Source organism: Sceloporus occidentalis, unplaced genomic scaffold, assembly GCF_023333645.1.
Source record: "Sceloporus occidentalis isolate IW3139 unplaced genomic scaffold, rSceOcc1.0.p SCAF_2, whole genome shotgun sequence".
Lineage (NCBI taxonomy): Eukaryota > Metazoa > Chordata > Lepidosauria > Squamata > Phrynosomatidae > Sceloporus > Sceloporus occidentalis.
Window position 1 is genome coordinate 205060070 of NW_028316982.1, and position 16634 is coordinate 205076703.

At 40.4% G+C, this 16634-nt stretch overlaps 1 protein-coding gene across 1 annotated transcript in view; it reads left to right on the forward strand.

The window, feature by feature from the left end:
• The window catches only part of URB1 (URB1 ribosome biogenesis factor), a 90972-nt gene that overhangs the window by 35634 nt on the left and 38704 nt on the right, over positions 1-16634 (forward strand). The window contains exons 16-22 of the mRNA XM_089512100.1: positions 4722-4838; positions 7015-7156; positions 8939-9112; positions 9728-9912; positions 10080-10298; positions 12521-12700; positions 15632-16487. Coding sequence (XP_089368226.1) covers positions 4722-4838; positions 7015-7156; positions 8939-9112; positions 9728-9912; positions 10080-10298; positions 12521-12700; positions 15632-16487 — 1873 coding nt within the window. The remainder of the gene's footprint in view (positions 1-4721; positions 4839-7014; positions 7157-8938; positions 9113-9727; positions 9913-10079; positions 10299-12520; positions 12701-15631; positions 16488-16634) is intronic.

Genomic DNA, 16634 nt, shown 5'->3' on the forward strand with positions numbered 1-16634 from the left:
CTCTTTAAAATTCAAGGTTGCCATTCAAGTCTTGCTCTCTTTGTCCCAGGTTGACTTCAATAGCAGAGTCTACCTTAAAAGTGGCAAGGTCGGAGATTTGCCAAAAAAGGCTTCTGCTTTCAGGCAGCCTATAGACCCACGGTCTTCAGGCTTCCCAGCCTCGGTTGCCCCCTCTTCTCCCTCTTCCCGTCAGCTAGGTTGCTCCACAGACCCCCGGGGGTCAGGTTGATCCTCGTTTTCGCAACGAGGATTTGCCCAACAATTTAACCCACGGTTAAATTATCGACCTGCCTGCAGCAGAGCAGAGGAGATCCCGCTCACGGATTCCGCTGCTTCCTCTCCGCCATGTTGCCCCGCCTCCTGCTTCCCCAACCTAGCAGTTTTTCTTTGCATTTGTAATTCAGTGTACTTTCCTGTTTGTAACAGATAAACCTATCATTTATTCTGGCTAGCTGTCTAGCAAGCAGATCTTTTGCTGGGTTTTAGATATGGGGAACCAAAACGTCTACCACGGTGTTGGCTGTTCAAATGCCATGTTCTGTTTTGTAAAGAACCTTGTCATGCCATCCATTATTATTATTATTAACCTTATTATTAACCTTTATTTATATAGCGCTGTACATACAATCTTTTTAATTAGACGGTTCCCTGTCCTCAGGCTTACAATCTAAAAATACATGACACAAAAGGAGAAGGGAATGGTGGTGGGGAAGGGGATGAAGTCCAGCAGTTCTTCTTTACCTCTGAGGCCTGGACCAAGGGAGATGGACTGGAGTGAGGGCTCGGCTTCTTAATGGATAGTTAAAACGAGGCTTCCTGGGGCAGAGAGGGGCTCAACCCTGGGAACGCTTCTCTAAACAATATAGTCTTTAACTCAATTTTGAAACTGGTTAGAGAAGTGATGAGGTGTGCACATGGGGGAAGAAGGTTCCAGGAGTGAAGGGCAGCAAGTGAGAAGGGACAAATCTGGGAGGGGGCAGTGGCAATCCTATGCTGGGACAGGAGACCTTGACTACCAGAACGGAGGGTACGAGTGGGAATGTAAGGAGAAAGAAGTTCAGATAAATATGGAGGGGCCAGTCCATGGAGGGCTTTGAAAGTCAACAACAAAAGCTTGTACTGGATGTGGCAGGGGAAGAGGAGCCAATGAAGGGAGGAGAAAAGAGGAGAAACATGGTCAAAGCGGCGAGCGGATGTGATAATACATGAAGCTGAATACTGAACAGAGATTAAAGGATGGATGTGAGAGAGAGGGAGCCCTGTCAGAAGAAGGTTACAATAATCTAGTCACGATAGCACTAGGGCATGGACCAGGGTCTTGGCAGTAGAGGCTGAGAGGAATGGACGGATCTTGGCAATGTTGTGGAGAAAGAATCTACAGGCCTTGGTGGTGGCCTGGATCTGGAGAATAAACAACAGAGAAGAATCTAAAATGAAACCAAGACTGCGGGCTTAATGAACCAGTTGAATAGAAGTGTCCTTGACAGAAACAGAAAAGGAATATTGAAGAGTGGATTTAGGTGGAAAGACAAGAAGCTCTGTCTTAGACATGTTGAGCTTCAAGTGCCGAAGCCGCATCCACTGAGAGATAGCAGTCAGACAAGAAGAAACTTGCTGTTCAATCCCGGCAAAAGGTCAGGGGTGGAGAGATACAGCTTAGTATCATCGGTGTACAGATGATAGGAGAAACCAAAAGAACTGATGAGTTTACCTAGGGACAATGTGTATAGAGAGAACAGAAAGGGACCCAAGACAGAGCCCTGGGGAACTCCAACAGATAAGGGAACAGAGGACAAGATTTAAACCAGTCGAGAGTTGGAGAACCCAAGGTCAGAAAGTAAATCAACCAGGAGACAGTGATCCATAGTGTTGAATGCTGCAGACAAATCAAGAAGAAGGAGAATAGAGGCCATTCGCCTTGGCCTGCAAGAGATCGTTTGAGATCTTGGTGAGGGTGGTCTCTGTAGAGTGCTGTGGGCAGAAACCAGACTGGAAAGGTTCCAGGATGGAGTTGGCTTCAAGAAAATACAGCAAAAATAAACGACCTGTTCCAGGACCTTAGAAAGAAAAGGGAGAAGAGAAATTGGATGATAGCTAGACAAAGAAGAGGGGTCGAGAGAGGGTTTCTTCAGAATTGGGGAAACAAGAGCATGTTTGAAGTCCGAAGGGAAGAAACTCGCAGAGAGAGAGAGCGAGAGAGAGAGAGAGGAGCGAGGGCAGAAGAGAAGGGGCTATAGAGGTTAGGAGACGGGAGGGAATAGGATCAAGAGAACAGGTTGTAGGTTTGGAAGAGTTTAGCAGCGTAGAGAGTTCATCCAGAGAAATGGGGAAAATACAAAGAGTTTATTAGTAGAAGGTACCAGGAGATTAGTAGGGGGCAAATCAGGAGGAACTATTTCAGATTGAATAGTAGTGACTTTTGTGATGAAGTAGTTGGCGAAGTCTTTGGGGGAAAATGAGAAGACAGAGGGAGAGGAAGGTTTTAGCAGTGTATTGAAACAGGACAACAAATGCTTTAGGTACCTCTTGTTATCGCAAATCAACAATTTATAATAGTTCTGTTTTGCCATAGACAGAGCACAGCGAATTTTTTAGTTGAAAGTACCAGAAGATTAGTGATGGAAGACAAGTCAAGAAGAACTATCACAGATTGGATAATAGTGATCTTAATAATGAAGTAGTTGGCGAAGCCGGTAGAGGAAAATAATGAAGGGGAGGGGAGAGGAAGGTTTTAGCAAGGAGTTGAAGCAGGAGAACAAACGCTGTGGGCATCTCTAATTAGTGCAGATCAATGATTTATAGTAATTCTGTTTCGCCATAGACAGGGCGCGTGAGAAAGATAAAAGGACAAATTTATAATGAATAAAATCGGCCCACTCCTAGTACTTTTTGCAAAGATGTTCGGGCGCTCGAGAGCAGGACCGGAGGAACCTAACAATGGGAGTAAGCCAGGGCTGAGGCCTATTCGTAGAGGAAGACAAAAACAGACAGGGGCAAAGCTGTCCAGAGTTGAAGAAAGAGTAAAACCATTGCTGAGTCAGGAGAGTCCCAAGAGATAGAGGAGAGATGAATCCAAAGACTGACTGAGATGGTCACAGTTAGCAGACTGAAGATCACAAAAATAGCGTTGAGTAGTATGATGAGGAGGTGGGATATATGTAAGAGTAAAAGAAAATAAATGATGATCAGACAATGGAAAATCAGATGCCAAGTAGTCAGAGATGACACACTTAGTAGCAAGTCAAGGCAGTGACCAAGAGAATGGGTTGAAGAGTTGGAATGAAGTTGAAGATTAAAAGAGGCTAAAAGGGAGCTGAAGCGAGAGGTTGAAGGATTCTTGGGATTGTCAAGGTGGTCACCTAGGATCAAAGTGGGTACTGCATCTGATAGAAAAAGTGTCAGCCAAGACTCAAAGTCTGAAAGAAACTGAGTAGCAGGATCAGGGGGGCGATAGATGACTGCCACCCACAGCTGTAGAGGAAAAAAGAGTCCAATAGAGTGAGACTCAAATGAAGAGAAGCAATAGCTAGGGGGGAAAGAAAGAACTTGAAACTGGCAGGAATTAGATAATAAGATACTGACTCCTCCTCCTCGACCCTCAGGGCAGCTTATGTGGGTGAAAGAAAACCGTCAAAAGAAAGGGCAGCGGAGGTAGCAGTGTCATGGGCTGGAAGCCAGGTTTTGGTAAGAGCAAGAAGATGAAATGATATATAGAAAGAAAAAGATTGTGAATTACTGTTGCTTTCGAAGCAATAGAGTGACAATTCCAGACTGAACATGCTTCTCCTCATGCCGCCTCCTGAATAACTGATAGATGCCATTGCATTTTATACAGACGTTTACTTCAAAGATGTGGCTAATGGGATTGTGATGTATGTGCAGAACTTAATTGAGTATGTAGTTTTCTCACCCAAGCCAATATGCATATGTTGACAAACCTGGATATGTTCGTATATGGTCTCTAACTAGATCGGAGTCAACGGTGTTCACTATATTCATTGTAACAATTCATTTGTTATTCAAAGTACTTATAGATAGAATCTGTAGAATCTGAGTTGCTATAGGTCAGGTGCGGGAAATGTGTGGCTTTCCAAGTCTTGTTGTACTGCAACTTTCAATAGCTCCAGCTTATATGGGGCAATGAGAGTTGCAGTCCAGAAGCATTGGAGCCCTGGTGGTGCAGTGGTTACATGCTGGTACTGTAGTTACTCACAGACACAAGGTTGTGGGTTCGATCACAGGCAGGGCTCCAGCGTCCACTCAGCCCTCCATCTTTTCGTAGGTCGGTGAAATGAGTGCCTAGCTTGTTGGGAGCAATTGGCTTACACATTGTAAACAGCTTAGGGAATCTTAGTCCACTGATAAGCAGTACAGAAATATTATTGCTATTGCTATTGCTAACTTCTGGACTAAACCGGTCCTGGTTTAAGTAAAGGAAAGTAATGTTTATACACTTTAAGCAGCCTTTTATATAACTTTTATTTCATTAACTGTAGCATCCTTTACAGGGCCATTAGTTAAAAGGTAAAAGATACCTGACATCTTATGTTGTTCCTTCTTATGTTGTTCCTGTCCGTATTCCAAATCTTGATACTTTCTGCACCATTTTCTACCAGTGGACTTTTCCCATTAAGCAACCACAATGAGAGTTCCAGTACATAAATAGCACCTGAAAGCTTTATATAATGTTTTTGTTTTGTTTGTTTGTTTTTAAAAAACAGGTTCTGCGTGACAGTGGAGTATTTGAATATACCTGGAAAGAACTTGAACTGTGGCTTGAGCATTTGGATGACACAATAGAATCCAAAAAAGAAGCAGTGATTCAGTTTTTAGAAAAGGTAATAAATGCACAAATTAGTCAGGCTAATAATTCTGAGAACAGCATTAATGGAAATGTGTTACCATTTATTATTATAGTACATTAAAAAAAAATAAAACCTTTGTGATTGACTTCTGAGAACTGGCATCTGCTAGACAGAGAGAGGGGAACAAAGGAAATGAGATTATAGGAAAAAGCTTTTGTTAGTGATTTCCACTACAGTGAGTAGTGTTGATAAAAGAATGAGGCTCTTTCACCATCTGTTTTCTACTGCTCTGCTATTGCCGAGTGAACAAAGAACATGAAAAGGAAAAGCAGGTTATGTAAACTTCACTTTAATTCAGAATTCTCCCAGGTGACATACAGCTTCCTTTTTTTGTGGAAACAGTAATGAAACTTAGCATACAGACAGGTACTGCATGACCAAGAAAGTTGGCTTCCCAGGCAGCTCAGTGATTAAAAATAATAAGATTGTTATTATTATTAATGATAATCCTTGATTCCCAGGAGTACAGTTTTTATTCTTGGCAGAACCAAAATGAATAAAGATGATCAAACAAACTGCTGCTCTCAACGACTCAAAATATTTTAAAATAAACCTATGGAGAAAAAAGTGCTCCTTGATTTTCATTCCCATTTCTCTCTTTCTTATTTTTATAGTTACATTTGTATTTATATATTTATAGTGTGTATGTGTGTGTGTTTGTGTCTATGTGCAAGAGAGCTCTGTTGATTAAAATATCCATTTAATTAAACATCATTTGTAACCATTGAAGACAGGTGGGTTTCTCTCTGTGTGTACAAGTAGGTGAGACTTTATCGTATAATGTCTAGAGTTTAGGCTGTGAGGCATACCAGTATATCTTTGGTTGATACTTTCTGTATTATTTTTTGTAGAAATGTGTTCTCGCAGTTAGCTGCCAAATCACTCAGAGTATTTCAAGGATAAATTTAAATAAATGTAAAATTAAGTGGCCATTTCTTTTAGGAGGGTTGCTGTAAAATGTTGCATTCCAAAGAATACTTAAAAAATAGAGCATAAAAGAATTTTCAAAGTGTTGGCAGCTCTTCTTGATAAGTCACTAAAGTAAGTTAAATATCCAAAGATCTGTAGGATTCATTGGCTGCACTCTTAATGTAACTGTGTGTGTAAATATGGGGGAAATAATGCATGTCGTGAAACCCAGTATTCCGTCTGAGCAGTTCTTACCAGAGAAGCATGTAGTCACTTTGAAAATTGTCCACCATTTCCTCAGTTAAAAATATATATATATATCTGTAAGAAAGGGCTGTACAGATGAGAAGAAATCCCCCGGATTGTTGCCGTAGCAACCGCACGGGCACGGCAGTGATCTGCTCCTGTGCCCCTGCCAAGGTGCCATCAGCGCCCTGGGGCAGCGTGGTGATGTCTCTTGTGCGCTGCGCCATTTGGACGTGGCACACAAGGGACGTCACTGGCGCGTGTGCCTTCTGAACGCATGCGTGCCCAAAATGGCACTGGAAGAGCACAGAGCGTGTGGACACTCCACTCTCCCAATCCCTAATTTCAACCCCAGGCCACTGTAAAGCAGCAGTCTTTACCAGGCCAAAGACAACTAAACTTTGGTCACCTACACTGTACTCCTACATGGATTTACTATTCAGTCTCTATTTCTGCAGTTGCATTACCTTGTGTCATGTTTATAGCCCTGTTCAGACATTCACCTGAACAGGGGAGGGCTACCTGGGTGTAGAGACATGGGTGCATCTGTAAACCCTGCTTCACAAAGATCTCTGCACACTCAGTAATATTGTAGGCCTTTTTGTCTTTGGCTTTTTCAGACCTCAGCCAATTGGAATTACAAGTTGCATCTCCACTGCAGAAATACTCTGGTTTGACACCAGAGTTCTGGTGCCACAACAAATTACAATTCCCAAAATTCCATAGCATTGAGCTGTAGCAGTTAAAGTGCTGTCATACCGGATTATTTCTGCAGTGCAGATGCAGCCACAGAGTACTCTACACACCTTTACATGAAATACACGAAACACACAAAACTCTCTGATGCTGTCAGGCATGTCGGAAATTCAGAGATTAAGGTTTACATGGACACCCATATCCCCACTGGCCATTTAACCCTCCATGCTCTCAAGTGAAGATTTGAACAAGGCATCTATTGAAGAATGTATAATAAATGTTCTTTTCCCCCCTGCAGATCTTGGTTAAACTGGTGACCAACCCTTATCCATACACAGACAAAGCAGCAGATCTTGTCCAGGAAGCCAGCATTCTTCAGGCCAACCTATTTACCATCAAAGATGTTGATAATGTCAGCATTCCAATCTCTCACATTGATGGTATGCCCTATGCTCTTTTTTTTAAAAAAAACATTTTATTCAATATAAAATCATACATACCATTAATACATTAATTCATTTGTTTCATAAACTCCAGTTTGTATTACAATTACAATTAATCCAAACATCCTCAAACATTAATCCCATTTTCACCACCCTGCTTATTTACCTAGTAATATATATAACACCTTTATTTTACCTCTTTTCACCCACACAATAAAACATAAATTCACCTTTCTTACCATTAAGGCTTATAGACTTCTATGAGACTGGATAATAAAGTCCTATTCAATACACAGTAAATCACAACTATACATGTGGAAGTAATCTCTCTGCCAGACATTGGCACTCTGTATGTGGATGTGAAAGAGAGTGATTGCAATGACATACAGTTGGATTTTCATGCCCGCAGGGGATTCATTCCAACCCCCACCCCCAATATGAAAAAAAGTGGGACCTGAAATCCAGTTGTTCCTAATGGTGGTGAAATATGTGCACTGCTGCTAACACAGCTGTGTGCACACACTGCCATTTGGGACAATGGGGCCTGCCATCCTCAGATGCTTAAATCCATGAATAGCAAGGCTGTGGATACAAAGGTCCTTCTGTACATGCTGTGAGGATCAAGGCTGTTTGATGTGGTCAAGGTCTTCTATATGGTTCTTTAAGTAAGTGATTTACTATATTCCTAAGTAGTGCACTGTACTACTACTGAGTGTAAGGAACCAAACATGTATCAGCCATATTGTTTACTATGGAAGTTGTGTGGCTATGAAATCCTCTTCAGAACAGAATCTTAATTCTGTCATTATAATGGTGCTGCTGTTCATATAGCTTAGCTCAACATGGCAGTGTTGATATATTTATGTTCTTCCCTGAAGTCTACATTTTACATTTTTAATGAACTGGTAAGTAAAAATCTATTTTATGCAGCTGCATATTCAAAGAGAGAGAGAGAGAACACACAAGCACATGAGGACTGAATGTTTCCTGACAGCTATAGGATAGTTCAGACCATGGTTTTAGCTGACTGTCATTTAGAATTCAAGCCATGGTTTGAGTCGCCAAAGGTACAGCAGACAAGCCATACTTTAGAACTGAATTTCTACTTTAATTTTCTGTCTTCTCACCTTCATTAGGCATATATTTTTAAGTTCCCTCCTTTCTGCCTGGTGCAGCAAGCTCAGAACAAAGAATGATGGCTGAAAATGTAATTTGTCATTACTGGCATTCTGCCAAACTATGGCTAATACAAATTTTGGCTGTTGGTTTTCTGGGTGGCACCAAAATCATAGTTGGGTCATTTCATGGACCATGTAATTACAATGTAATTAGGGTCTTTAACCATTATGATTTTGGTGTGATGTTTGAAAGGAGCCACAAAGTCTGCCTGCTGGTTACTAACTTTTCATTTTGAAATAATATGCCACCATCTTATAATGGCTAGAGGAAACATAACATTTTTTATAGATCCCAAGTATAGGACTATGTTTTTAATATTCGAGATATCTGTTATAGTATGTTATTTGAGATATTTAAAAATGCCAGCTGAAATTAACAGGCTAATCAAGATGAGCTGAGTTGCCCAAGCAACTGCAGGATTGTCTTGTACATGTCATGTTCTTGTTGGTTAAGGATACATGCACATGGAACTTCAGCAGAATGCTTTCTTTTGTATAGTGTTAAGTTTTGAGATTCATGTTGGCTGTTGGATCCTTTCTTATTTCTTTGGATCTGGAAGCAATTGTCTTCTTAATCTGAGTTTTTCCATTTTTAACCTAGATGTTCTGGATATGATTGATGTCCTTGTGGAAGGTAATGAAGGTTTAAATGAAGAAATTGGACCTAGTTTAAATGAAGACATGATTGTAAGCACTTTTCCATTCAGTGCTATTGTCCCAGCTTCTTTAGAAGCCAGAAATAAGTTGCTTCTCGAGGGTGATGAAAACATGAGAGGTATTTTCTTTCTATATTTACTTTTGATGTTTTAATTCTTATTACCATCTGCAAAGCTTCTAAGATCTAGTTCAGAAGAATTGTAAACAGAATGAGGAAAGATTGTTTGCAGTAAGCTTACTGATGCGTTCTTACTCATTTTCTTTTAAAGTGAGGTACAGGTCTGAAGGAAGAATAGGTATGGAGGAGGTTCATAAGGTATTCATTATACCTAATAATGTTAGAGATTAAACTTGGCATCTTTTGAATGCAAAGCATCTCCATCATCCATCAGTTTTTCTTCATCACTGGTTCAGCCATATCCTGTGTGATCATAAAGTAAAATTTGTTGGTTTGACTCTACTTTTAGAGTTTAGAAATTGATAGGTGTTGTAGCTTAAGTAGTACATGTTTTTGAATTTCTCAAAAGTGCAGGTGCTCTGAACTATAACTTTGACAGTACTTTTGTTCAGCATGCCTACATTGGTATTCCTTTTGTTTTCAAGCCACAGTTCTGCACAGTTATTAGGAAATACTTACTCCTCTCTCTGAGTACGGTAAGTGATCTGGTGCTTGGTTTTAAATATTATAAGGAACCACAGGATCTTATCTTTTCTTTTCTGTTTGTTTTTGCAGGAGAAAGCATGGTGGAGTATCTCATCACTGTTTTCACTGACCTTCTACATTCTCAGAGAGACCCTTTAGCTTTGTGCTTAATGTTTCAGCTTTATGATAAAGATCTCCATTCAGTCTGTCCGCAGCTTTTTGAGTTCAGCCATTATTACAATCTGTGGATACCACAGCAAGCTAAGGAAGCTTTGGTGAGAAAGATAAAAGTGATACCAAACTATATATGTTTAGGAATCTAGTATTATGATTTTATGACTAGTTATTTTTGTGGTCTTCATTTATTCTGTTACCATGGCATAGATAACCATCTTTTCATTAATTATCTGTAATGATATGTTGTTTTTTTAATCATTTGCAGCAAGGCAAAAGTGAGTGTGTGGATGAAGCCCTGTCATCAGATTCTTCATTTTCCTCCTTGCTGAAGAATACTTATCAGAAAGGTGTTACTATTCTGTTGGAAGAGGATATTATAGAGAAATTAAATGAAGCTATTTCGCAACTCCAATCTCACCAGCTCTTGTTGGCATCAAAGCATGTTCTGCTATACTTAAAAACTACAGTGGAGAATTTCAGCAGTGTAAGAAATGCCATTCCCTGTCTTGCATCCTTTGCTAAGCAACCTTAGTGTACGCAGGCTCACACATGTTGGGATAGCTGTTACTTTAGTGCACCAAAAGTTGTAAGCAATACTACCAGTGTGCAGTTTTTAGTATTGTATTGTACCTGTCTGAATGAAGCCACAAATACAAGACCCTTAAGCATGCCTGCTGCCATGGTACACTCCTGCAGGGAAAGGTCTGCCCATTCCATGCCTGTAAGTGGAATGGATAGCCCACAGAAGTGGGGAAAAAGTAATCATCTAACCCAGTGGTTCTCAACCTTTGGGCTTCCAGATGTCTTGGACTTCAGTTCCCAGAAGTTCCAGTCAGTATGCTCATTGTTCAGGAATTCTGAGAGTTGAAATCTCAAAAATCTAGAGAACCAAAGGTTGAGAACCACTGCTCTAACCCCTGTTGTCAAACTGTATCAGCTACTTAAAGTAATCTTCCACCTGGTAACAGAATATGGAACCTTACACTTCAAAAACATAGAGACATTTAAATTATTTAAACTTAATTACTGTTTTTTAAAAACCATATGATGCATAAATCCACACACCATGTTTGCCATACTATGAATGTCAAATTTCAGGTGACTACGACTCATGATCTTGGAGCTATGGTTCTGAGAAACAATTGGGAAGACGTTCTCTTTTATTAATACAGATAATGTTGCCTCCAATTTAATTTTTTTTTAAAAAAATCTACATTAAAAGATGCATCACACACAAAATGGCTGCAGATTTGTATTTCCCATTGCAGGTAATATGCTTTGGAAGTGTGTTGGATCCTGGCTCTCAGACTTGCACAATACATGCTGATGGAAACACATCACTTTGTAAACTGCTTAGGGAGTGCTTAAGTGCACTGATGAGCAGTATAGAAATGTACTTGCTATTGTTATTTGTTATATGCATACATATTATAAATTCAGGGATATGCAAAAAAATCTTCTCTTTTTTCTGCTCCTCCTTATATTTATTTATATGCTGTTTTCTCTCAAAATTGGGATCCAAGGCAGTTTCCAATTTTAAAAAATACATTTAAAATCATATAAAAAGGAGAATGTTGAAATAGGTTGAACTAGCAAAATTATTTAAATACACTTAAAAAATAAAATACCATTAAGAATATTAAAATCCTTTAATACAACTCAGTCTAAAACAGTACCCCACCCTCAGCCCATTCTTTATAAACTTTCTGGCCCCTAGGAAGAGAGTGTCATAGTCTAGGGGCAGCTACCAAGAAGGCTCTCTCTTGTGTTCCCACCAACCATGCTTTTGATGGTGGTGGAACCGAGCGACGGGTCTCCCCTGATGATCACAGGGCTTGGGCAGGCTCATACAGGGAGATATGGTCTGCTAGTACCCTGGACCTGGCAGCAAGTAGAGCTGTTTCAACAAGGACATAATATGGTCCTGGTAACCTGCCCCGGTTAACACTCTAACTGTAGCTGTTCATACCAACTGAAGTTTCTGAATACTCTTTAAAGGCAGCCCCATGTAAAGCACCTTACAGTTGTTCAAATGGGATGTAATTAAGGTATCTACCATCATGGCCACATCTGCCTTCAGTGGGAGTGTAACCCCATCTAAACCAGGCTTATACAGTCGGCTCTTCTTATACACAGATTTTTTATACACGGATTTAAGCATCCGTGGTTTGAAAATGTTCAAAAAATTATAAATTTCAGATATTAAACCTTGATTTTCCATTTTTTATAAGGGACACCATTTTGCTATGTCGTTATGTTATCCGCTGGGGATCTTGGAACCAAAACCCCAGGGTATAACAAGGGTCTACTGTAATACCACATCCAGGACCATCCGCTGAAACTGATTTGCAAGTCAGTTTGCAAATCAGGAGACAAAAATGTATAATAGTAGGTGTGACCCTGTTGTTGTGTGCCTTCAAATTGTTTTCAACTTATTGTGACCCTGTCATGGGGGTTTTCTTGGCAAGATTTGTTTAGAGGAGATTTGCCATTGTCCTTCCCTGAGACTGAGATCACGTGGACTTGTCCAAGGTCACCCACTGGGTTTCATGGCTCAGCTGGGAATTGAACCCTGGTTTCCAGAGTTGTAGGCCAGCACTTAAATCATTACTGGCTCATTCAGTGCAAAGATATAGTTTTATTGTTCACCCTTTTCCCTGAGTCTCTTTTTTTCTTTATCCTGAAATACATATCCTTTTCCAACAGTTTGACAAAAAAACTGGTCTTTCCCTTCTTAACTTCTTTGTGGAACTACTGAAGAACCTGCTGCACAAAGGTGATGATGCAGAATTCTGTAATCAGCAGAAACAGAAACATGACCAAACTGAATCTGATCTTTTTGTGGATGCAGAGTTTCTGAAGGCAGCTGAGACTGGAAATGATAAGGTATTAACATTTCTGTATGGATATATAGACAAATCGTTAAGCTGTTCCACATACAGGATGAGTCTCCCTTATCCGAAATTTGAAAATCTGAAATACTCCAAAAACTGGGGGGGGGGGGGGGGGATCATGGTTGGCTGAGCTAGTGATACCTTTTCTTTCTGATGAATCAGTGTACATAAACTTTGTTTCATGCATAAATTTTTAAAAACATTGTATAAAATAACCTTCAGGCTATCTGTATAAGGTGTGTATGAAATATAAATGAATTTTGTTTAGACTTGGGTCCTATCTAAAAAATATTTCATATCTGTACATATATGCAAATACAGTATTCCAAAATCTAAAAAAGTCCAAAACATGCCTGGTCTCTGGCATTTTGGATAAGGAATACTCAACCTGTAATTGTATACAGGTATTTTTCTGTTTAAAATATCATCCCTTAGAGGAAGCGGAAAGCCTCTCAATGAAATGGCATGATTCTCCACATACTTAAAACTTTAAAAGTAGTTTTGGCCTGATAATTAAAAATTGAAATTCTGTAGATAGTAAAACCTGCTGTGTTCAACAGAGCTATGGAATTGCAGCAATCCTGGCTTAATGCAAGCAGCATTAATGCTACTTAATGCAGCATGCAAGTAGCATGCTGGTATATGCTGCCTGATTGCTCTCTCCTGCCACACTTAAACAAACCATGAAACCTTGCTGGGAGAAAGGCAGGAAAAAATAAAATATATTTAAAATTCTGTCATGTGAACCTAAACACAGCTACCATTCTGGCTTGTTTCTCGCCCAACAAACTGAGTATGGAAAGTACAAAAAACTTCATAAACTGTGGATCCTGGTTTGTTGGGAGAGAAGCTTTGCTTGGTTTGTTTAGTTATTCCTGCTGTAAGCTCATTGTCAGTGGTAAGACAGGAATCCAACAGATCTCAAATTTCCTGTGTTGTGTGAATTCATCCAGTGCCTGACTTTTATTTCCATCCAGTTTTCTTTTCTATAGGTGATGTGCTTCATCCATTCCTTGTTACTAATTCTTGGAGATAGCCACCAAGAGATAGCTCTTTGAGATAGCCACCATCGTCTCAACCATCTGAGGAATAGAAAGTCAGAGGCAAACTGTAGCCAGTCACTGCACATACCTTTATTTCCTCAGTCTTATTACTGAATTGCTTGATTTACTATTTTTTTAAAATTACAGATATTTCTAGAGGTGTAGAAAATATATTTGGTGGGTAAAAAAATAATACAGCCTAGTACTATCCACTGAAACTGGTTTGCAAAACCTCCAGGAGACAAATCATTATTATTATTATTAACCTTTATTTATAAAGCGCTGTAAATTTACACAGCGCTGTACATACAATCTTTTAATTGGACGGTTCCCTGCCCTCAGGCTTACAATCTAAAAAGACATGACACAAAAGGAGAAGGGAGTGGTGGTGGGGAAGGGGCCTTTCTAGTAGGATAATACATATAAAATACATAGCAATACAGGAAATGATTCAATAAAACAGACAACAAAGAAACATCAAATAGCAAGTGACAGTTATGCAATGCCTGGGAACGCTTCTCTGAACAGGATGGTCTTCAACTCCTTTTTGAAGCTGGTTAAAGAAGTGATGGCTCTTGCTCACGGGGGAAGAAGGTTCCAGGAGTGAGGGGCAGCGAGTGAGAAGGGGCGAATCCTAGATGGGGCAGAGGAAATCCTGGGCTGGGACAGCAGACCTTGACTACCAGAACGGAGGGCCCTAGTGGGAAGGTGAGGAGAAATAAGGTCTGATAAATAAGGAGGGGCCAGCCCATGGAGGGCTTTAAACATTGACAGCAGGAGCTTATACTGCTTCACACAACACATAACTGTAGAATTCACTATAGCAAGATATGATGACCACTAGATTACATCCCTTTTAAAGCAAGATTGGTGCTTCACAGAGGAAGGCCTCAGTAGCTGCTGGTCACAGTGGTTGTATGCACCCTCCAGGGTCAGAGGCACTGTGCTCTGAATTCCACTAGCTAAGTTGGGGTAGGTGACACATACACCATACATAGGGGCCCCACCCACATTTGCAGGACCCAAGAGCCACTTCCCATTCTTCAAAATTAAATAAGGACAATCATACTCTTGGAAAACTACAGGAACAAGAGTTCTCCTTTAAATCATATTTCTGTTTTTTTCTGGCCAAAGATGATGGGTTTTTGCAACTGGAAGTAAGCTTCCAGTCATTTTGTTTGTGTCTGGATGTGGCCTGCAGTAGGTCACAGGAATGGGGTAAATGAGTCTTGGAGTTGTTGAACCTGTTCAGTCTCTGGGTAATAGTGAGAGTAGGAGGGCTGTCACTTTCCTGCACTCTTTGTGGATTTCCCAAAGGCATCAGGTTAACCACTGTGGGAAACAGGATGGTAGTTAAATGGATCCTTAAACCTAGATCCAGAAAACACAGTGTAGTAAACCATAGTTCCCTCTCAGTGTGATTAAATGTTCCACAAGGAAGTGGAGTTCCCTTATCTCTACATCTTTTCCAGTTAAGTCCCCCACAGCAGGTGGGGGACTTTGGTTCATGGCTTTATTTGCCTAGCCATTTATTGGGTGTAGGGCTACATCTAGGCAATCTTGTATACACAGCAAAGAAAGAGCAGCTTCTGCCCCCAGTATAAAGGCTACTCCTTCTTTGCCAGACACTTGAGGGCAGGTGGGAAACACTTGATGCAGCCCTGCATGTGATCAACAACTGGAAAAAAGAAGCCATGTCTAAAAGCCCCTTAGGGAAATAGAAAATACCTACTTCTACAGCTTCATTCAGAATACATCCAGGTCTTTACTGGAGTATGTCACCAACAGGGTCATGGCCCTAATCTAATCCAGCAGGGCTGTGTTGAGGATTATAGATATGCAATGGATGACGTCTTTTGTTGTAACCATCTCCATTGCAGATACTGGAAGAGTTACTCTCTGTTGTCTTCAGACACCCTACGTTGGAGAATTGGTTTCTGGCTGTAGAAAAGCGTTCGGTTCCACCTCACAATTTAAGTCCAGTTAAAGTGAAGCTGCTGTCAGCTCAACTGAACTGTTGCATTCTTGAGTTGTTGAAGATGGGTTGCTCACAGTTGCAGCCCAGGAATCAACTGGATGTCCTCTCCAAATATTTTAGTACTATCACTAAAACTGTGTTAGACGAACTGCACACTGTCAGCAAAGAAGGGTGCAAGATGTACCTCAAAAGATCCCAGCAGATGGAGGCACTGCATGAGCTGCACACATACATGGATACACAGCAGCTAAAAGAAGTTGTACTTGCTATGCTGCAGCTTCCCAAAAAACATTTGGTCAAGAAGAAAGCTGAAACTGTTTCTGAAAAAGAAAAGTATTTGAGTAGGTATGGAGAGACTTTGATTCACCTTCTCATGGAAAGCTACCAAAGAGGATCCTTGAAGGAAGATCAGTTCCTTTCAAGAGAGCACATTCAAGGAATGAGTCTTCTTTTGACTACAGCAGCCACAGAGGAGCTAGAAAAGGTCTTCATGTATGTGATACAGAAAGAACCTGCCTTTGCCCAAGCTGTTGGGGTTGATGTGCTGCTCTTCTGCCTTAATCATTCCACTGAAACCTCCCTTGCCATTGTAGCTTTGTTGATTCAGTATTGTCAGACTCACTTGTTGCAGTTTGAGCTTTGGTGTCTGAAGCATGGTACAGGCAAACGTCTGAAAAAGAATATGGGCCTTTTTCTGGCCCTCATCAGTACATACTTGGGTTGTCGAGAGCAGCATTGTTTTACTCGCCTGTCAAAAGGTAACAATGGCTAACTTACTGAAAAAAATTCACATTGCAGTCTTGGTCATCTTTTTAATTGTTGTAATAATTTATGTCACAATATATGTTCTGTTAATTTTGCAAAGTGAAATTGTGAAAGAGTACTTCGGGGATTTAGTCCTAAAT